Here is a 22,240-nt window from a genome sequence, read left to right as displayed (position 1 = left end):
AAATTAGGGTTAGAAAAATGGCACGATAGAAACTTTTCTATCGTCCACACGATATATATCGTCATATCGCCCAGCACTACTGGGTCGTTTTTGAATCCTGACTCTGATTCTTGGGAAGCAAATAAGACTTTCTGCTTTAGATCTAAAACTCTCATCAGGAAGCTTTGAGCAGTCTCTTTTGGGGTCTGTACCTCAGAGGCAAGTTGTTTATAGAGTTCGGTGGCGCTCTTCTCTTGGAAATGGGAGCGCAGGATGCGGCGTAGAGTCGAAAGGGTGAGTTGAGCTTTTCCCTCCAAATAGCTGCGTAGTTGTAGACCTGGCAAGATAGCTCTGATGACAGCATCTACAATGTCAAGCTCTGAGTAGCCTCTGCTCAGTCCATTTTCGATCTGGTGAGCAAGACTGGAAAATGTCAGTTTATCTTTTGACCTGGTTCACCGATCTGGCCTGATATTTTGAAATCTTTTTGCCAGTAAGGGCTTGGTCATTGGGGGGCACTTGACACAGATGAGCTAGGGACAGAGCGATTAGCTAGGGAGTGAGAACTAACCGCTGTGTTAACTGCATTAGCTGTCTCTGTTACCAGTGAGGCTGCAGTGTTTAGTTGCTCTCTGTGCCCTGAATAACCCCCTTCATTTGCATTTGGTTCAGTCTCAACAATTGTCTCTTTCATTACTTCAGCAATCTTATCATTAAGCAACAACAGTTCTGACATTCCTTCATCCTCAAGTACTGTTATACCTTCTCTCTCAATGTGTATTTGGATGTGTGTTAGCAGTGACAGTCGTGTTTTTCTGCTAACATCTATTTTCTCTGCAATGCCGAGGAACTCGCAGATTGACACTAGTTGATCTTTGGACAGAGTGTGCATTTCACGCACAACCTCTTCTCGCAGCTCTTCCACCGAAGACATTGTGGCAGTAGGCAGGAAGAATTTTGCATGTACAGGTGACGCTGAGCTGAGTCGTTTTTGCAGCCCCTGATGATCTCTGGCTGGCCTCAGGAAACATGCGCTAAAACACAGCTACCAGTTCGCTTCGATAGCAAACTTTCCTCACTGCAGTCTGCCTGGGTTGTATGGGGGGATTTAGCTGGCTTGGACTACGATGTGCAGATTGTGGACACCGGACATCTAAGCAGCAATCACAGCGGTGCCTCCAAATGTTACACCCCTGAAAACAGGGGGAAAAGAATCACGAGAGTGATTATGACTTGTGTCTCTCATGCAGTAGTTTATTGCAGTGAAAATGAACAGAAACGTTTCACATTCTGTACTGCTTACTGTCACATGGTGGAAGACAAACACTAAATAATAAACCAAAATACTAAAGTGCTCACTATATATGCCAGAACAGGTTTCCTGACAAAATGGCTGACAAAAGCGGCGTTTTTAGCTCCTGCCGTTATCTTAATGGCCATTATACAGTACAAAACTGAGGCTCAAAACCGCCACGTATATGTGCACAAAACTGTAATATAATGCTTCTAACGCTTACAAAACAATGAAGGATTACCTCTTAAATATCTTAACAGTGTACAAATTGGAAATATATCAACTTTTGAACACTTTTACCTGAAAACAGGGGGAAAAGATTCACGAGAGTGATTATGACTTGCGTCTCTCATGCAGTAGTTTATTGCAGTGAGGAGTAGTGATGTTCCATTCGTGAACGAATCGTTCAATACTCGAGAATCACTTTATTGACTCATGAATCATGATTCACAAGCGCAACTGACTCACTGACTCATCCCTGTTGCTGTTAGCAAGCTAATTCCATTAGTAGAAATATATCTAGCTTATAATTAAAATTGTGGGGAAAAAAACAACAGCCAGTTTCTTAACAAAAACATTTCTGCTCTGAACTGGAAGAAAAAATCCTGAGTAGAAGCTCACATCAGGACAATAGCTCCTCGGTTCACAGTAGCATCGCTCAGCTAGCATGCTAACAGCACATTTGAGTTACTCACCCCCTCCCTTGCTGTGCTGAATCATAGTATAAGCGAATCACTCAGGACCATTGACTGTAGAAAACATGGACGACGCGACTCCGCCTCCTACCATTGTGCAAAAATGAAGCCAAAATATCCCGCTTGTGGAGGCTGCCATCTTGCAAATTTGGAGCCAGAGTCTGCGCAGTAGTGACTTGAGGTGGAGCGACTGTGTAACGCTCCCGCCCACACACCCGCTGGACGTGACCGCAAACACGCCCCCCTACACTTTTTACGTAGCCCGGCTGCTCGAGTTTTTTTGCTGGTTTACCGCAGCTGACGACTCCTTTAATTAAGGTAAATACAACCATGTCAGTGTTATAAAAAAACACACACAGCTTATCATCTTATAGTTCTAAAATCACTCTGTTGTTAATTCGGTAGTTAGATTAGCCGCTAGCATACGCACTGTGTTGGAGGCTTGTTGCTAGCTAGTTAGCGATGCTACACACCTAATACTCTTAATAGTCTGTGTTATTGAAGGATTCAGCACTTCTTATGTTTGTTATCCATTTTTAGACAGCGATGAGACAAGCTGCACACTCTACAGAGGCCCAGAGTTACTGTTAATATCAAAAATATAATGCTGTCCTTTGAGATTTTACAGTTTTTCTCCATTGGTTTGGCTCATTTCTTGAAACAGAAATGACATTCTCAAAATAACATGGACAAACCTCCAAACCTCTTGGCAAATGTTCACAACAGAATGGCATTTCCCATTCATTTTATCAAATCGCAAATGCCTTAGTACATGTCTCAATTGTCTCAGTGCATCTTTGCAAATGATTAAGTACAAGTAGCCTACAGTTATACAGTTAGCCCACATTTAGCACATTTTCCAAATGAATAGATCTTGTAGATCTAAACTGATTAGTTGATTCCCAGTCTAATGATCATTCTCTCCAAAACATGTCAGCATGATTTCATTGTATAAGTACTCGCATGCACAACTGTCTGTTCAATTGTCAAAATTGGTCAAGAACATAATACCATGAATACCATATATGAATTTCTTTGAATATTTGATAAATTGATGACAGTCATTGATAGTCAGGTGAAACTAGACTAACGAAGGGGGAGTGTCACACACAGGTGTGTTCCATATATCTGCCAAACACAGATATATAGAGCTTGACCAGAGCCAGTCCGATCTCTGAACATGGATAGACAAGGCCAAGCAAACGGACAAAGGGAAGTTCTCCCTCAAGGAAGAGGAGGAAGAAGAAGAAGAGGAGGACTGAGAATGCGTGGTGGAGGAATAGGGGGAAGAGGCCGAGGTGCGTGAAGACACTGTGCTGTCCCAAATGAAATTCGGGCCACAATTATAGACCATGTCATAAACCATGGCCTCACAATGGCAGAGGCAGGTCGTCGAGTGCAGCCTAATCTGCCTCGCTCTACAGTCTCCTCCATCATCCAAACCTTTCGCAGGGAAAACAGGTATGTACTCTATGTAATCTATGATGTAACATTTTCTGTAAATTCTGTGAATGTCGGGCAGCTCGACTTGCGTGAAGTGTTTCCAGCTGGGCGTCGCGTACCTGGAGTCGAGTGTTTTAACTGATACATGAAACGATACATTTTTAGACATAAGTTGTAACGGCCGCTGTTTTCTTTGTGAGTATTTATTACACTGTGTGCTGCGGGGAAAAGCCTGTTCTAACGTTTGAGTCTAAGGTTTATTTTTTAGCATCTGACGGCTCTTTTTTGCTTCTCATCCGTAAATACTCTGCATCTTTCACGTGATTCAGTTTATTTTGAAAAGTCTCAACAGGATCTTGAGCTTTATTGTGAAAGGTTTATGTGGAAAATAAACAAGCGGACACGAGGTGGTTTTACCTTCGTTGTTGCTAACGACAACGCATAAAAACAAGCGCTTGTCCGTCTGTAGTGTGGTTATATTAAATATAAGAGAAAAAGAGAACTTTAGGAAATTAATATAGCTACTACAGTGACCATCAAAATAATGAAAAAATATTGCCGTAAACAGTTTATTTTGCGACACCACGAAACAAACGATAGCGTAAAATGAAACGATAGACGTTTTTCTATCGTCATCCGATATATATCGTTATATCGAACACCCCTACTTTGGTTTGTGTAATGTTATAAATACTCGGATACTCCCCAGAGGCTCCGGACTTTTACATAAAGGTATTATATTCAGTCCTGTAGAAAGTTATATATTTAAAAATATATGATCCTCTCTAGTTACTCTGGTATGAACAACTCTGAATCACTTTATGGTAAATAACACACTATGTGCAAAAAACTGTGAAAGAATTCCAGATGACAAGTTTGTAGTTCAACATACAAGTGACGACCTTTGACCTTCATCAGGTTTTATTTAATTGTGAGAAAATCTCATATGCTCTTCATGCAGCTGAGTACATCAAAAACGGAAGCTGTGCAGGTCTGAGATCAGCAGCTTTGTGAAACACCAAACTGAGGTCCTGTTAATGCTGATATATAGTGCTCTAAAAAAATAGTTTTCTTTTACAATCATTCATCTTAGCAGTAGGATTTAGATTAAAAGAGAAACAAAGGGCCTCTGGATGTCTGGAGTTTTGATCTCCTCCATACCTGCTTCATGCCCTGGAGGTCGGGGCAGTGGCCCCCCCACACCCTCTAGCAGATCATTACATGAAGGAACCTTTTAAAAACAAGCGCGTTCATGCTCACAGGTGTACACACGGGTGATCACACACACAAACTACACCCTTTTGGGCTCCTACCTCAAAGCACACTGTGCGCTGTCGATCTCACGTGCTGCACCATAATGTTTAATATTTAGTATTTACTGTCATATTCCCATATATCATTGTGATCTTGTTTATTACTCTTGTCTTCTTCTGCTTGCTTTCTTTTTTCTTTCTCAACAGGTGATCCAGGTGATCGATATGTATTTTTTTTGTCTGCTTATTCTGTTGGTTTTTGTTTTTTGCCCTTTTTCCCCGTCCCTCTTCTCAGGTTTTTTTTTTTCTTTCCCTCTTTCTTTCTCCCCTTTCTTTCCACCAGTCAAGTTTGTCCCGTATTCAGCAAGTGAAAATAAAATAAACAATAAAAGGTGAATCAGATGGACCATTACGGCAAGGCTGGGATGGTCCATTTGGTAAAGTAAATCTGTTGGGCATCTTTCTTCGCCTTTAGACAATAATTCTGATGGCAAAAGAACCAAACGGGACAGGTTAAAAAAAAAAAAAAAAAAAAAAAAAGAGAAACAAATTAAGTTTGAGTGAAAATATACATTTTTGCACTCTCTGGTCAACTGACTCAGTGACTCAAATGACTCAAGAAACCCGATTCATTTTGGTGAGTGACTCATTAAAACTCGATTCAGTAAAAAGAATCGAATTTACCATCGCTAGTGAGGAGAACGCGCGGAAGCCCCCTAGTGGAGAATAGAGACACTACTAATCGATCCCAGAAAAGGCTTACTAGCCGATCACTGATGTATAGATTGCATTTCTCTAAAGCAGTGGTTCCCAAACTTTTTTTGTCAGGCCCCCCTTTGTTTTACAAGAAAAATGTTCGCGTTCTTTTTTCTTTTTTCTTTTCATACCGCGCCCCCCTGCAATGGCTCTGTGCCCCCCCTAGGGGGCGGGCCCCACACTTTGGGAACCTCTGCTCTAAAGTAACATGAAAGCCATTAATAGAACATGAAAAATAATAAACTCTTAACCATTTTCTTACCATATTTACATTATTTTTGTCCTTATATCAACTGATATGAATTAGTATTAACTGAACAGTGTTATATGCAGTAGTCCTTGAACAGTGGTCCTTCAACCTGTCACATATGCTTGGGTCTTTGGCTGCGTGATGGTGATAGGTCTGCCTCTCAATGCAGTCGCACTGTGGATTCTTCTTCGCTGCCACAGCCTCAAATCACCCAATGCTGTCTTCATGGTCAACCTGGCATTCTCAGACCTGCTACTCATCATCTCGTTGCCCATGAGGATCTACTTTCATGCAACAGGCACCTGGCCTCTGAGCAATATGGCGTGCCTCATCATTACAATGCTCTTTCGCGACAACATCCGTTCCAGGGCTATGTTTATAACCTTCATCAGTGTGGACAGATTGCTGGCTGTGGTTTATCCTCTGAGGTCACGCCATTTAAGAACCTCGTCCAATGCCTGGAAAGGAGCTGCATTCGTCTGGAGTTTTTTGCTGGTGGTGAATATCCCAGAGAGTTTGGACTTTCTAGAACATTTGCAGAACCACTTTCAAACTACCTGTTTTAAATCTTATGACTCTTATGAGCCTTTATTGAGTAAAACTCGATTAGCAGTTATTTACCTTCAGATTGTGTTACTGGTCACAATGCTAACAGTCAACATTGTTTGCACCGTTATGGTGTCTTGGACTCTGCACAGAGATCTCAGTGACTCTGCAAAGGTCAACAACAAGATGAAAGTTATGCTGATCTTTGTCATGAACTTGGTTTTGTTTGCCATGTTCTTACCTGTGCCTATAGGAATGGCTGCACATGCCAAAGAAATCAAGCCGCTGGTATGTCTTACTGTTTCTAACTGCTGTCTGGATCCTCTGTTGTATTACTTTTCTTTTGACTCCTTTTGGAAGAAAAAGGAAGATGCAACGAACGGAGGAGAAATGTAGATGCTAGACATGATATTTTTGGTATGATATTTTCTTTTTGACATGCATTTTTTTTCTTTCTTTTGGTGAACTAACTTTTTATTGCACAAAATGCTCATTTAGTTCAAGCATATTTTCCCAATTCCTAAATTCTGAAACTGAGCTTATTGTACTATTGTGTGTCTTTTGACTTGCCTCTCTCTGCTTTCTTGTATTTCCACTCACCCCCGATCATTTGTGGCAGCTGGTGCCCCTCCCTGACCCTGGGTTTGTAGGAAGTTTCTTCCTGTTAGAATGGAACTTTTTTTCTACCCACTGTTATCACAGGTTTGTTCAGAGGGGGTTCAGTCATGGAATTTTGGGGGTTTCATTCTAATATTGTGGGTTCCTTATTTTATAATATAAAGCACCTTTGGGTGACTGTTGTTGTGAATTGGTGCTATATAAATAAAATCGAATGAAATTTTCACCAGTAACTCAACAATAATTGTCAGTTAAATGTACTTGTGAAGCTTAGGCAGTGGGAGAGATAGAGAAAAGACTTGTTAGCTTCACAGTTTTACAAAACTATGCTTCAAATTTAAAGCTTCAGGACTGTAGCTGATTTATTGTACATTTTGTACACTAAACGACTGAGGAAACAACCTGTCTTTATCTGCTGGAGAGTTTAAAAAGACCTCCGGAAGTCCATACCACAGAACAAGATACTGTCAAGCACGTAAAACAAACCACATTTTAACAGAAACCTTTTAACTCTTCACACACTGTTCATCACAATGCTCTTTAACGACATCCTCTCCAGCGCCAACTTCATCCCTGTCATCAGCTTGGAACGTCTGATGGCTGTGGTTTTTCCTTGACGCCATGCCATCTTAGACCCTCGTCCTGTGCCTGAAAAGGATCTGCGCTCGTTTGGCTCATTTTGCTGGTGGAGAAATTATAGATAATGTGAGGTTTTGAAAGCGTTTGAACAATCTTGAATTTCTCGGGGCTCTAAGAGTCATAATATATTGTTTGTCAAACAAAATATTTCAATTAAAAATGTTAAATTAATTCAAATATTTCAATTAAAAATGTTATAACTATTAACGTCAGCGGCCGCGAATTGCACCACCAGACTTCCTGTTGCAATTTTTCACACTCCCTAGTCTAATCTACCCTCACTTCACACAGATAATCATCAGAGAGTGGAAGGTTTGCTGCTCAGCTGCAATTCAGTTCATAAAGGAGGAAGAAACTTCATCATGAGCGCATCAAATGTCACGACAGAGGACCGGGTTTATGCTGGGGTCTTTGGCTGCATTATGGTGATAGGTCTGCCTCTCAATGCAGCATCACTGTGGATTCTTCTTCGCCGCCACAGCCTCAGATCGCCCAACGCTGTCTTCATGGTCAACCTGGCACTCTCAGACCTGCTAGCCATCATCTCTTTGCCCATGAGGATCTACTTTCACGCCACCCGTGAATGGCCTCTGAGCAATATGGCGTGCCAATTCATCACAATGCTTTTTCGCAACAACCTCCGCTCCAGCGCCTTCTTCATTACTTTCATCAGCGTGGACAGACTTCTGGCTGTGGTTTATCCTCTGAGGTCACGCCATCTTCGAACTTCATCTAATGCCTGGAAAGGAGCAGCAATGGTCTGGCTATTTGTGCTGGTATTGAATGTTCCAGAGAGATTGGACTTTGTAAAAAATGCCAACAGTAGTTGTTTTGATTTCAGTCCTGAATGGAGACCAGGTTTAACTAAAGGTATAGCATTTCTATATCTTATGTTAATCATCACAATGCTAGCAGTCAACATTGTGTGCACTGTTACGGTGTCTTGGGTACTGCGTAGACATCTCATTGACTCTGCGATCAACAACAAGATGAATGTAATGCTGATATTTGTCATGAACTTGGTTTTGTTTACTATCTGTTTCCTACCTTTGTCAATAGGTGTAGTTACAGTTAAACCTACTGAATTAAAGCCATTGATATGTCTTAGTGCTGTGAACCAGGGGCGGATCTAGAGAAATTTTCTTGGGGTGGCATGAGGGTGGCAAAGGAATCAAATGGGGTGGCAAAATCAAAGCCTTTTTTTCAAACACATATGCAGGTGGTTACATATGGTTAAAATAATTCAAATGTAGTAAGTATACACGTTTTTCATATAAATATAGTGTATAACTTAATTATTGTCTGTAGCCCACAGAATTACACACTTTAGTTACATAAAACATGTGAGTTTTGATCTTATGTACTGTATAGCCTGTATAATAAATAAATATGTAGCCCAATAAGTATAAAATCCAGAAAGCTACACAACATGGGGCGGTTCATTTACAAACACAAGTCTAACTTAAGTTTCACACTGTTTTTTGTTAGAAAACAATCACATTGTTACAGCTTAAATTACACAAAATGTCAGAAATCTGCACTGTCATGAACAAAAATTTAAACCTAATTTTTCATGATTTGTTGGATTAACCCACTGAGGTCCAAAATATAACCGGCCATTTTTGACTCCTTTTGAGTTTACGTTTGTATTTCACCCTCAAATTGTTTCATTTTATTTTTTCCCCCTTGCCTTGTTTGGTATCATTCTTTTCAGCTCAACTGAATTTAGTTCTTTTTTTCACTGACATACTGCATTAGTATTACTGATCTGAAATCACACAAAGAACTTAAAATCCTAGTAGTATTTTTTACTGTAAAAAAACCCCACAGGCATGCTGAGTAAATTTTTATAACTTGAAATGCAACTATAAATTGTACATTTTGTAAACATATACAACTATTTATCTAAAAATGGAGCCAATACACCTGCGGGGTGGGTTTTTTTCCATTTTGTACAACCATTTAAAAATATTACTAAAACTAAAATGAGAGAACAATCAGGTTTCGCAATAAGATGCCTCACAAATGATGTGTGCCAGTAAAAAAAAAGTTTGTCCACCAAAAGACAGAGGAGAACAGCACAGGGATAAACCTGCAGGCCTGACAACAGGAGGTGTATCACTCCGCTGGTTTTCTACTTAGTGACAGTGTTTATATTGCAAATGTGCCTTTGTGACATTCATTAGTGGCCTCACTGACACACAAAACAAAACGACTACACAACAGAACAACTACACAAGACAACACAACACACTAAGTATACACTCCACACTAAACGTCACAAATCTCCCACATCTAAAAACTCTCTCTCTCTCTCTCTCCCTCTCTCTCACTCGCTCGCTCTGTCTCGCTGCCGTTACCGTCACTCCCAAAACTCTCCCCTCTTCCTAAACAACCAAATCCCACGTGTTGACTTTTTTTTAAATTGGTCGACATGGTACATTTTTCCACCGATAGGAAAGAGGTGGCTTTTTTTCCTTTCTTTACTGTTTTCGCGCTTTCCTTAGAAAACGTTTAAAACACACACACACAAAAACATGACGACAGTATTTAGAAAAAAGCGTGGCTTGTATATATTATGATAACTCTGGATTTACTGGCCTGTAATTACAATTTAAAAACTTTGAAGTCCGAACTTTCAATGTGGGCTGAAATAGAGACTCAGCGTGGCTGCAGCTTGTTGCTATGTCAGCTTACATCAGTCATGTGATTTGGAAGTGCAGTGTCCATGGACCACAGAGGGTTAATAACACTCACCTTCCTTCCATTTCCAGAGTGTAACATCCAACCACCTGTGTAAAAAGCGAAATTCCCATGGTGTTGTTCAAAATGTGCTCTCGCACAATCATAAGCACCGCTAGCTACTGAAAACAAGAAAAAAGTCGGTCCTGCTATGGGCTGAACCATTTGTTAATGGTGCGGGGGGGGGGACACTATCCAATGTATTCAGATTTGGCATTTATATTCACTGTTAACTGTAACTACGCTCAAACTGTTAATGCTATCTTATTTTAATAAACAACACTGTCATATGCAAAACTGGGGTGGCACTTGGGGTGGCAAGGGATCATTTTAGGGTGCACTTGCCACCCCATGCCACCCTTCTAGATCCGCCCCTGCTGTGAACTGTTGTCTAGATCCATTTTTATATTACTTTTCCTTTGATGGCTTCTGGAAGAAAAAAGAAGATGCGGATCCGTCAAGAGAGCAGTAACCTTAGGACATGCCATTTCAATGTAAAATTCTAGTCACATTAAGGTTTTCCTATTTTCCAAAAAAAGTGATTGTGTAGCCATGGGACAGGTATTTTGTTCAACTGTATTGGGAGATTTTTTATTTTTTTTTGTAGGTAATTGTTTAATAAAATGTTTCTGAAGCTTCGAACAACAATGATGGACTAAGATTGTAAAAGGCTTGTTATTAGAGTCAGGAAATTTTGGCAAATTTTGAACACTTCTTCTGTTTTCAAAGAATTGTTAATAGTTGGGGAAATATGCTCATCTGAGAATTAGACATAGAGGCAGATCTTATAGCACATAAACAGGAAAGGTGGAGTTGCTGGTAGACTTTTCTCAGCTTCAGTCAGAGACAATCTGTTACCCCTGTGATGGTGTTGTTCCTGTATCATCAAAGCAATGTTAGTCCAGCTGCAACATCGCAACTGACCAATCACATTGTCAGAGCATTCAGTTTGCATTAGCTAAGAAGCTAACTAATGATATTAAAAACTATCACAAGCAAAGCAAGCTAAATTTGGCAAACAGCAAACCTAATTTGATAATGAATTTCTTATATTGCATTAATTAATAGAAAAAACCCACTTGAAACATTTACTATTTGTTCCAGAAGAGAGTTTATATAAACAAAGGTATTTTTGTTTTCTTTTTTCCACCGTTGCATAGCTTTGACATCACACAACGTGACTGGTCCGTTGCAGCATTACTCTTCATTGTAATAATACTCATCCAGGATGATCAACAGTGCAGCTATCTGGTAATTGCTAATAGTTACATTTTTTAAAAGAGTGTGCATATCAACCAGGCTTACATTCATACTGAGTGTTCTGACCTGCCTGACCTTTACAAATTCCCCATGAAGTGCTGTTCAGTGTTCTGAACTTCAGCTATTTCAGCTGCTACTGAGGAGAGGGGCTGTGTGCTTGCCTGTGTGCAGGAGGAAGGTAAAGACAGCATCGATGACATCTAATCTGATAGCAATTTTTGATAGCAATTTTTAGTATCAATAAGTATCTGTTTATAAACACACAAACGCACATATATATATATATAACCATAAATATAAAGCATCTTGCAGCAGTGAACAAAACTTGAGAAGACTTACTTGTTGAACAGTTTATATTTGAGTTTATTACAAGTTCTACTCTGAAATTTGATCAATGGCTTTTTATTCCTTAATAACCATTTGTGTCAATTATTTCTAAACTTCGTTACATCTTATAAAACTATGTTTGCTTTTTTAGCTAAGAAGATATTACATTAAAAAAAATTTCAAAACCATGTGAAAAACAAATTGTTTTATTCTTTTACGTAAGTGATATAACTCTTAGATTGCATCATTACATTTCCTGTTGCAATACTTGACTTTTTAACCTCTCCAGTCATCTCACTTGATACAGCTAAAGATCACAGAGATGAATGTGTGAGTGTTGTGCTCAGCTGCAGTTTTAATCAAGGGTATGTATACATTTCTTTTATCGCCATGAGCACATTAAACATTCACTATGGCCGCACAGGTTTATGCTGGGGCAATATGATTGTTTCAGATCTGCTGTTGGTCATTATCATCTCTTACTTTCATCTTGCCATAAATCATATCCTAATGAGTAGAGCTGTTAATATCAGCTGATATGTCACGTGTTGCATTTGAAAACAACGAACTTAATTTACGTCAGCAACCACAACCAGAGTTTCCTGTTCCATGGTAGCTCTCCTCACGTCACACAGATGAACAGCACAGAAGGACATGTTCGCTGCTTGGCTGCAATACTTCATAAAGGACCAAAAAGAATGTCTTTTCTGATCATGAACACATCAAATGTCATCACAGAAGACCAGGTTTATGCTGGGGTCTTTGGCTGCGTGATGGTGATAGGTCTGCCTCTCAATGCAGTCGCACTGTGGATTCTTCTTCGCCGCCACAGCCTCAAATCACCCAACGCTGTCTTCATGGTCAATCTAGCATTCTCAGACCTTTTACTCATCATCTCTTTGCCCATGAGGATCTACTTTCATGCGACCCGTGACTGGCCTCTGAGCAATATGGCGTGCCTCATCATTACAATGCTCTTTCGTGACAACATCCGTTCCAGGGCTATGTTTATCACCTTCATCAGTGTGGACAGATTGCTGGCTGTGGTTTATCCTCTGAGGTCACGCCATTTAAGAACCTCGTCCAATGCCTGGAAAGGAGCTGCATTCGTCTGGAGTTTTTTGCTGGTGGTGAATATCCGAGAGAGTTTGGACTTCCTAGAACATTTGCAGGACCACACTCAACCTACCTGTTTTAAATCTTATGACTCTTACGAGCCTTTATTGAGTAAAACTCGATTAGCAGTTATTTACCTTCAGATTGTGTTACTGGTCACAATGCTAACAGTCAACATTGTGTGCACCATTATGGTGTCTTGGACTCTGCACAGACATCTCAGTGACTCTGCAAAGGTCAACAACAAGATGAAAGTTATGCTGATCTTTGTCATGAACTTGGTTTTGTTTGCCATGTTCTTACCTGTGCCTATAGGAATGGCTGCACATGGCAAAGAAATCATGCCGCTGGTATGTCTTACTGTTTCTAACTGCTGTCTGGATCCTCTGTTGTATTACTTTTCTTTTGACTCCTTTTGGAAGAAAAAGGAAGATGCAAGAAACGGAGAAGAAATATAGATGCTAGACATGATATTTTTGGTATGATATTTTCTTTTCGACCTGCATTTTTTTTCTTTCTTTTGGTGAACTAACTTTTTATTGCACAAAATGCTCATTTAGTTCAAGCATATTTTCCCAATTCCTAAATTCTGAAACTGAGCTTATTGTACTATTGTGTGTCTTTTGACTCACCTCTCTCTGCTTTCTTGACTTTCCACTCACCCCCGATTATTTGTGGCAGCTGGTGCCCCTCCCTGACCCTGGGTTTGTAGGAAGTTTCTTCCTGTTAGAATGGAACTTTTTTTCTACCCACTGTTACCACAGGTTTGTTCAGAGGGGGTTCAGTCATGGAATTTTGGGGGTTTCATTCTAATATTGTGGGTTCCTTATTTTATAATATAAAGCACCTTTGGGTGACTGTTGTTGTGAATTGGTGCTATATAAATAAAATCGAATGAAATTTTCACCAGTAACTCAACAATAATTGTCAGTTAAATGTACTTGTGAAGCTCAGGCAGTGGGAGAGATAGAGAAAAGACTTGTTAGCTTCAGTTTTATAAAACTATTCTTCAAATTTAAAGCTTCAGGACTGTAGCTGATTTATTGTACATTTTGTACACTTGACGACTGAGGAAACAACCTGTCTTTATCTGCTGGAGAGTTTAAAAAGACCTCCGGAAGTCCATACCACAGAACAAGATACTGTCAAGCACGTAAAACAAACCACATTTTAACAGAAACCTTTTAACTCTTCACACACTGTTCATCACACTGCTCTTTAACAACATCCTCTCCTGCGCCAACTTCATCCCTGTCATCAGCTTGGAACGTCTGTTGGCTGTGGTTTTTCCTTGACGCCATGCCATCTTAGACCCTTGTCCTGTGCCTGAAAAGGATCTGCGCCCGTCTGGCTCATTTTGCTGGTGGAGAAACTACAGACAATGTGAGGTTTTGAGAGCCTTTGAACAATCTTGAATTTCTCAGGGCTCTAAGAGTCATAAAAAGGTTAATCGGCATCATGAAAACTTCAAATAGCAAAAGAATCTAGGCTGTTTTATGAGAATTCATTCATTTTTTGCTAATTATTTGTAACATTTTATGAAATAAGCTTATTTGTGAAAAACAGGAAATCTCAAGTTTACATGTCTCTATGCAAAATCCAAATCGAGAGCTCATAACACAACTAGTGGGAAAAAAAGGAAATAGCTGGCTCCGTAACTGTGGAAACACTTTTGTGCGTTGGTGTAGACCTGCAGCCTGGTTTGGTTTGTCTTTTTCACAGTAAAACTAGTTTATAGCTGTAAAATAGTAAAACAAAATGGTAAAAACTTGCAACTGGTTTTAATGCTACCTGTTTGTCAGTGGGAATTGGGAAAAATACAGCTTTTACATTTAGCCTAGGCCACGGATGTTAATAGTATTGGTTCTAAATGTTGTCAAATTGTATAAAAAGTATGTTTATTATTTGTCAATCATCAGAGAGTGGAAGGTTTGCTGCTCAGCTGCAATTCAGTTCATAAAGGAGGAAGAAACTTCATCATGAACGCATCAAATGTCACTACAGAGGACCGGGTTTATGCTGGGGTCTTTGGCTGCATTATGGTGATAGGTCTGCAGTATCAGATCTGCTAGTCATCATCTCTTTGCCCATGAGGATCTACTTTCACGCCACCCGTGAATGGCCTCTGAGCAATAAGGTGTGCCAATTCATCACAATGCTTTTTCGCAACAACCTCCGCTCCAGCGCCTTCTTCATTACTTTCATCAGCGTGGACAGACTTCTGGCTGTGGTTTATCCTCTGAGGTCACGCCATCTTCGAACTTCATCCAATGCCTGGAAAGGAGCAGCAGTGGTCTGGCTATTTGTGCTGGTATTGAATGTTCCAGAGACTTTGGACTTTCTAAAAAATGCCAACATTAGTAGTTTTGATTTCAGTCCTGAAAGGAGACCAGGTTTAACTAACGATATAGCAAATGTACATCTTGTGTTAATAGTCACAATGCTAGCAGTCAACATTGTGTGCACTGTTTATGTTTATGTTTATGTTATAGTACTTACTTGTTGAACAGTTTATATTTGAGTTTATTACAAGTTCTACTATGAAATTTGATCCCTGGCTTTTTATTCCTTAATAACCATTCTTGTCAATTATTTCTAAACTTTGTTACATCTTATAAAACTATGTTTGCTTTTTTAGATAAGAAGATATTACATAAAAAAAAATTCAAAATCATGTGAAAAACAAATTGTTTTATTCTTTTACGTAAGTGATATAACTCTTAGATTGCATCATTACATTTCCTGTTGCAATACTTGACTTTTTAACCTCTCCAGTCATCTCACTTGATACAGCTAAAGATCACAGAGATGAATGTGTGAGTGTTGTGCTCAGCTGCAGTTTTAATCAAGGGTATGTATACATTTCTTTTATCGCCATGAGCACATTAAACATTCACTATGGCCGCACAGGTTTATGCTGGGGCAATATGATTATTTCAGACCTGCTGTTGGTCATTATCATCTCTTACTTTCATCTTGCCATAAATCATATCCTAATGAGTAGAGCTGTTAATATCAATTGATATGTCATGTGTGTCATTTGAAAACAGCAAACTTAATTTACGTCAGCAACCACAACCAGAGTTTCCTGTTCCTTACTAGCTCTCCTCACGTCGCACAGATGAACAGCACAGAAGGACACGTTCGCTGCTTGGCTGCAATACTTCATAAAGGACCAAAAAGAACGTCTTTTCTGATCATGAACACATCAAATGTCACCACAGAGGACCGGGTTTATGCTGGGGTCTTTGGCTGCGTGATGGTGATAGGTCTGCCTCTCAATGCAGTCGCACTGTGGATTCTTCTTCGCCGCCACAGCCTCAAATCACCCAACGCTGTCTTCATGGTCAATCTGGCATTCTCAGACCTGCTACTCATCATCTCTTTACCCATGAGGATCTACTTTCATGCCACCCGTGAATGGCCTCTGAGGAATATGGCGTGCCTCATCATTACAATGCTCTTTCGTGACAACATCCGTTCCAGCTCTATGTTTATCACCTTCATCAGTGTGGACAGATTGCTGGCTGTGGTTTATCCTCTGAGGTCACGCCATTTAAGAACCTCGTCCAATGCCTGGAAAGGAGCTGCATTTGTCTGGAGTTTTATGCTGGTGGTGAATATCCCAGAGAGTGTGGACTTTCTAGAACATTTGAACAACCACACTCAACCTACCTGTTTTAAATCTTATTACTCTTACGAGCCTTTATTGAGTAAAACCCGATTAGCAGTTATTTACCTTCAGATTGTGTTACTGGTCACAATGCTAACAGTCAACATTGTGTGCACCGTTATGGTGTCTTGGACTCTGCACAGACATCTCAGTGACTCTGCAAAGGTCAACAACAAGATGAAAGTTATGCTGATCTTTGTCATGAATTTGGTTTTGTTTGCCATGTTCTTACCTGTGCCTATAGGAATGGCTGCACATGGCAAAGAAATCATGCCGCTGGTATGTCTTACTGTTTCTAACTGCTGTCTGGATCCTCTGTTGTATTACTTTTCTTTTGACTCCTTCTGGAAGAAAAAAGAGATTTCTAGATAAAAGACCTGCTATTTCCAAAAGTTGGTATTCGATTTACAATGGGATCTATATTTTTTAAGAGGAATAACCTTTTCCTCTTAAACTCATCACAAACTTTTCTGTAGTTCAACAATTTGTATGGCTTCACCAATAAACCAACAGTAACATGTTTGTGAAACTGCGTGTGAGAGAGATGGTGAAAAGGGTAGTTGAAGTAGTGGTTCCGTGCTTTATTTAGACCTATGCTGTAGCATGACAGCGTCAACCTCCAAAAGAATGGTTGCTGTAGTAGAAACTGAAGCTTAAAAAAGACAGCTGCAATGCTTTTTTTATTTTACACATTCATGAGGTTACTTGTTGTCAGCTTAAGAACTTCAATCAATATCCTTTGTTAATTTTTTCATATTTAGTTTGACTATTTGGATCTATTCATGCGCAAAGTTTAGTACACTTCTGTTATTTTTCTCCTAAAGCCTTCTCCTGAATGATTTTTCTAAAATAAATAAATAAATAACTGCAAGAAAATAACTTTCTCAAGTAGTTGAAATAGACAGTGTGAGAAAAGGGTTTTGATTGAGAGCCTATTGAGAGCCTACATTTTGCTCATTGTTCAGTTGAGGAAGCAGACTGAGGAAGCAGACTGCTTTCATCTGCTGGAGAGCTAAAGAAAAAAAAAATGTCATGGTTTGTCCTCCGGAAGTCACTGCTGCAGTACAAGATACAGTAGGGCACAGGTTACAAACCACATTTTAACAGAAATGTTTCAATTTTTCATTGCAAGGCTTGTTCAATACAACATCGTCTCCTATGCTGCCTTAAGCAGCTTGCAACGTCTGCTCGCTGTGGTTTATTCTCTGAGGTCAACTTCAAACCTATTTCTGTCTCTGAAATGGAGCTGCACACGCCTGGCTGATCTTGCTGGTGGGGAAAATCACAGAGTGCGTGAGGTTTCGAAAGCAGTTAAGCAATTTTGAACTTTCTCAGGGCTCTAAGCATCATGAACAGATTCTTGCTGCAACATCAAAGTGTCATAATTTGGCTCTGGAGTGGGCATGGAGTGGACCCACGTGCAGGACATATTGCTGATACTAACCTAAACTGATACTAACTCAGGGAAGTAAGAAATTGTTAACTTAGAAACTAAGGAACTACGAAGAAAATGGGGAACACACAAGGCAAATGACACACAGCATTAAGGGACAACATAATAAAGAACTGATGAGAATTTAGGGTGTAAATACACATGAGCTTACAAAGCTGAGTGGATTCACCTGGGGAGCACAGCTTGGCAGAATCTAACTAGTGTGACAAGGGGAAGCAAAACTAAACATGACACACATGAGACGGGGGACTGTCAAAACAGAACAGAAAACATAATAGTGAGACAGAGACAAAGACACAGACGAAAAGATAAACAGACACAGAGACATGACTTACTGGGGAGACAAGACTAGCTTGACATAACTAAACAGCGAGACCAGAAAACAACAGAGACAAACTCAAAAGTAAAAAAAAGATCAAACTACCATCAGAAGACTAAAGACCTAAATATAAATCATTTCTTAAAAGCAACACAAATCATGAATTTAAAAGAAAAACTCAAAACCGTGGATCCAGGACCTAAGGACCCTGACACAAAGTTTCAAACTCAAAAAAATAAACAATCCAGGCTGTTTTATAAGTATTCATGCACTAACTAGTACATTCACTAATTATTTAAAACATTTTAGGAAATAAGCTTACTTGAGACAAACATGATGTCTCAAGTTCAAATCTTCATGGCAAATACAAATACAGAAGCATAAATATGGTACAAAAACTGGAATAGGAGAGACACCCATTTAGTATTACATGTAAAAATGTAGGAAACAATTTTCAAACTCGGCATCTTCTTGTTGTGAGGTAACGGTGAAACCACTGTGCCACCGTGCTCCCCCACAAACTATAGAAACATTTTTAATATGCATATAAACTTAACTGTTAATCAGTTTATATCACCACAAATAACCATAGTAAAATTTCGGTAAATGATAAACTATTGCAATAAGCCACCCACAGAGTCTTTTGAGGGTCACCGCTGCTATATGTGGAGTTTCACTGGTTTCTTTAAGATGATGTCACAAATGCTGAGTCTATTGGTATATGTGTGCATGAGGGAGGGAATGCACATTTGTGTCTGTATGTGCCTGTTCGTCTGTGTCTTTGTGTCAGGTCGGGTCTTAGGCTACGTCCACACTAGTGCATTTTCGTTTGAAAACGCATTGTTTTCTCTCCGTTTCGGCCTCCCGTCCACACTGAGACGGCGTTTTCGCTCAAGGAAAATGCAGCGATTTAAAAACGCTCTCGAAAATGCATAAATTTGAAAATGGTGCTTTTGCATCGCAGTGTGGTCAGCGAAAACAGAGACTTTTGAAAACGATAAAGCATGTTAGTCATATGATGCAGTCATGTGACCACTTGGCTAATGCTCTGTGGCTGCTGGGTGACCCCTTGTCTGGGGATCTCCTCAGGTCTTCCCAGGAGGGTGGCACAGATGCCCCTCCGATGGTCCTCCTTGGCCTCTCGCACTCTGGGGCCTCTGGATGTCTGGGGCCTGGATCTTCTCCATGCCTGCTTCATGCCCTGGGGGACGGGGCTATGGCTCCCCACACCCTCTAGCAGATTATTACATGGAGAAACCTTCTGAATACAAGTTCACTGATCCACACAGGTGTGCACACGGGCGTTCACTCTTCATAGACACAAACTAAACCTTCCTTGGCTGCTACCTCAAAGCACATTGTGCTCTTTCAGTCCTGCGTGCTGCACAACAACATTCAATATTTAGTATTTACTGGAATTACACTTAGCTAGATTAATGTTATGGTGTTACATTTATTATGTTGCTCTCTTTTTTGCTTGTTTTCTTTTTTTTCTAATTTTTTTCCTCTCTCAACAGGTGATCCAGGAGATTTTTTCTTTTTAAGTGCCCTTTCTCACTGTCCCTCTTCCACTCTGTTTTTCTTTTCCTTCCTCTCTTTCTTTCTCCCTTTCCTATCCCCCAGCGATGTCTGTCCCGTCTGTATTAACTAAAATTAAAATAAGATAAATAAATGAAAGAAAAAAAACAAACAAACCCCCCCCCAAAAAACTAATGCTGAGTCTCCAAGAGTTTCTCTGGACTGGTGTTCAGAAATGAGCTGGCGTTAGTGTTCTACACAGTGCAAGATGTGACCTTTGCTGATGGGGTGTAAGAGGCTACTGGGATCCCTGGAGGCAGCCTGTACATGGTGAGGAAATCTTTTTTGCCTGAGGTTCTTTGTTAGCAGGCCATCAATGGCAACCTTCATAGGCTGCATCCACTGAGAATTCTCCAGAACATATATTAGACCTCCGGCCTTGATGAGACCTGTAAACACACACGAGGGACAGAGGGATAGCTCTGGACTGCAATTCCTAGAGGCAGCATTTCTACAGTGTCTGTATGTGAGATAAGACTAGCTCCTTGGTCTGACCTGTCACTGTCACTGGCAGCATCTTTAACTCTGTGTTAAGCTGGAGATCAAAACTGTGGGAAGCTTTACTTCAGACTGCTTCAGGTCTTCAGATGCAATGGAAATTCCAGCAGTACACCCTAGTCGCGCCCTGCAACTAAGAAAGATCTGGTCCACTTTGCCTGGAAATGGAAGCCCTCCTGATATCAAAATATTGCAAAATCAGCTTGACAACATGTCTGTGCACAGAGATTTGTTTTAAACCAGTCATTTTTACAGGCTTTACAGGTGATCCAAATACCAGTAAGTAGTACACACTCAAAAATGCTAGGTTAAAAATGACCCAATTTGTAACCCAACGCTGGGTTGTTTCAACTTAACAGGGTTGGGTTACTGGTTTGACCCAGCAGACTGGGTTAGGATAACTATCCAAAAATTGGGTTAAATTGACCAATATTTAAAGTTGAGGTTACCAAAAAAAATGGGTTAAATTGACCACTGTTTAAAGTTGAGGTTACTAAAAATTGGGTCAAAACTCAGAACCCATCACAAGGGTTATGTTACCATTAACGTTTGGATTAAGATTTCTACTTAGTATAAAATTCAGCATATAAAAACTAGACTCAAAAAAGATTTTCTCAAAAAAATATTTTTATTGCCATATGATACATAGAACATAGAGAGCAAAATTCATAAAAAATATATCAATGAAAGTAAAAAGCAAGTAACACAAAAGTATATAATTCGTTATATTATATCCATTACTTCAAATCAGTCTTTGGTTACAGTACATATATATGTTAACACACATGAAGACATGCTATGTAAAGTCGGCTCTACTTTTAGAACAAATTACATGTAAAAACTCTTAACCTTAAAAAACTGATAAATTGATGATTATTTCAGCACTTAACATACATCAACACATTGGAAAAGTGGCAAGAGGTTTTACGCTTCCATTATAGCTAAATGAGCCCTCATTCATTTGATCATATTTGGTTCATGTCCTAGGATTCATCTATTCCTGGGATAGTGTTTTGGAGTTTGTACGTGCTTCCGAGTTTTTACGTGCTTTGGAGTTTGTACTTGTTTCGGAGTTTGTACATGCTTTGTCTCTAGGGGCCACCGTATATATTTATATATAAACATATATAAATAAAACCAAGTTTTTTTACATTAGCAATTCCTTTTGTGCAATAATTTTACATTGTTGTTGATAATAAATTAATTAAAGCAACAAAACAACCTGAAGAGCCGGTTGGGAGCTGAAAGAGCCGGCTCTTTTTAGTGAGCCGAGCCGAAAGAGCCCGTTCTCTAAAAAGAGCCGGAATTCCCATCACTACTGGGTGCATGACTTTGGGTAACTTGCATCAAAAACAAAAACGCTTTGAAGCAGCCATCAGACCTTAGATTGCTGCAAAAAGCAGAAACAAACCTAACTTCTAGTATCAGGCAAGATTTTCTCGGGGTTCCTTTGGTGCTGAATTCTTCTTCCTGATAGAACGAAGCCTTTTCCTGACAGTACATAGACACTCCTCCAGAAATCCAGTTGCTGGCCTATGAGTTCTGCAAGGGCTGAACCACGCATCCTGTGATTTTTAAACAAAAGAAAAGGGTCAGTAAAGTAAGATTTAAAAGATTATTTGCAGTTGTTTGGTTAATGTCAAGTTGTCTGTAATCCTGGAGCGGTGAGCTCCAACACTGTGCTTGACATTTGCTCAGAGAGGACAAAACAACATGAAGCAGACAAGTCTGTGGTTCTGAGTGCTTGCAATGAATTGTTAGGAGATGGACTAAGCTAAGATCAAGTATCATGTTTCACACA

General features: G+C 39.8%; 3 protein-coding genes across 4 annotated transcripts; all 3 read left to right on the top strand.

Moving 5' to 3' along the window:
- The first annotated feature begins 2,583 nt into the window (after positions 1-2,583).
- Positions 2,584-6,612, top strand: LOC109204989 (lysophosphatidic acid receptor 6-like). Its single transcript, XM_025898342.1, has 2 exons — positions 2,584-3,429; positions 5,822-6,612. Exons 1-2 carry the CDS (start codon positions 3,333-3,335, stop codon positions 6,610-6,612), a joined length of 888 nt encoding a protein of 295 aa, XP_025754127.1. The 5' UTR covers positions 2,584-3,332.
- Positions 6,613-7,759: 1,147 nt separating this feature from the next.
- On the top strand, positions 7,760-10,837 carry LOC109204907 (lysophosphatidic acid receptor 6-like). Its single transcript, XM_019367136.2, has 2 exons — positions 7,760-8,591; positions 10,601-10,837. Exons 1-2 carry the CDS (start codon positions 7,836-7,838, stop codon positions 10,685-10,687), a joined length of 843 nt encoding a protein of 280 aa, XP_019222681.1. The 5' UTR covers positions 7,760-7,835; the 3' UTR covers positions 10,688-10,837.
- A 1,358-nt stretch (positions 10,838-12,195) lies between these two features.
- LOC109204906 (lysophosphatidic acid receptor 6-like) lies at positions 12,196-17,458 on the top strand. 2 transcript variants are annotated; one of them, XM_019367133.2, is made up of 2 exons: positions 12,196-13,330; positions 16,933-17,458. In XM_019367133.2, exons 1-2 carry the CDS (start codon positions 12,438-12,440, stop codon positions 16,961-16,963), a joined length of 924 nt encoding a protein of 307 aa, XP_019222678.1. In that variant the 5' UTR covers positions 12,196-12,437; the 3' UTR covers positions 16,964-17,458. The 2 variants fall into 2 exon arrangements, with proteins under 2 accessions (XP_019222678.1, XP_019222676.1); XM_019367131.2 differs by lacking the exon at positions 12,196-13,330 and adding an exon at positions 15,642-15,769 and having other exon boundaries at positions 15,969-17,456.
- Positions 17,459-22,240: the final 4,782 nt, after the last annotated feature.

Source organism: Oreochromis niloticus, linkage group LG14 (genome assembly GCF_001858045.2).
Source record: "Oreochromis niloticus isolate F11D_XX linkage group LG14, O_niloticus_UMD_NMBU, whole genome shotgun sequence".
Lineage (NCBI taxonomy): Eukaryota > Metazoa > Chordata > Actinopteri > Cichliformes > Cichlidae > Oreochromis > Oreochromis niloticus.
The sequence above is the reverse complement of the archived record's forward strand: the minus strand, read 5'-3'. Positions and strand labels throughout refer to the sequence as shown.

What these genes read in the sequence shown, in the direction of transcription:
- LOC109204906 (XM_019367133.2), top strand. Translation starts at nt 12,438, where the DNA reads ATGAACAGCACAGAAGGACATGTTCGCTGCTTGGCTGCAATACTTCAT. An exon ending in TATTACTTTTCTTTTGACTC is followed by an intron (nt 13,331 to 16,932) that starts CTTTTGGAAGAA and finishes TTCTTTTGACTC; the next exon opens with CTTCTGGAAGAAAAAAGAGA.
- LOC109204989 (XM_025898342.1), top strand. Translation starts at nt 3,333, where the DNA reads ATGGCCTCACAATGGCAGAGGCAGGTCGTCGAGTGCAGCCTAATCTGC. An exon ending in ACCTTTCGCAGGGAAAACAG is followed by an intron (nt 3,430 to 5,821) that starts GTATGTACTCTA and finishes TGATGGTGATAG; the next exon opens with GTCTGCCTCTCAATGCAGTC.
- LOC109204907 (XM_019367136.2), top strand. Translation starts at nt 7,836, where the DNA reads ATGAGCGCATCAAATGTCACGACAGAGGACCGGGTTTATGCTGGGGTC. An exon ending in TATGTCTTAGTGCTGTGAAC is followed by an intron (nt 8,592 to 10,600) that starts CAGGGGCGGATC and finishes CCTGCTGTGAAC; the next exon opens with TGTTGTCTAGATCCATTTTT.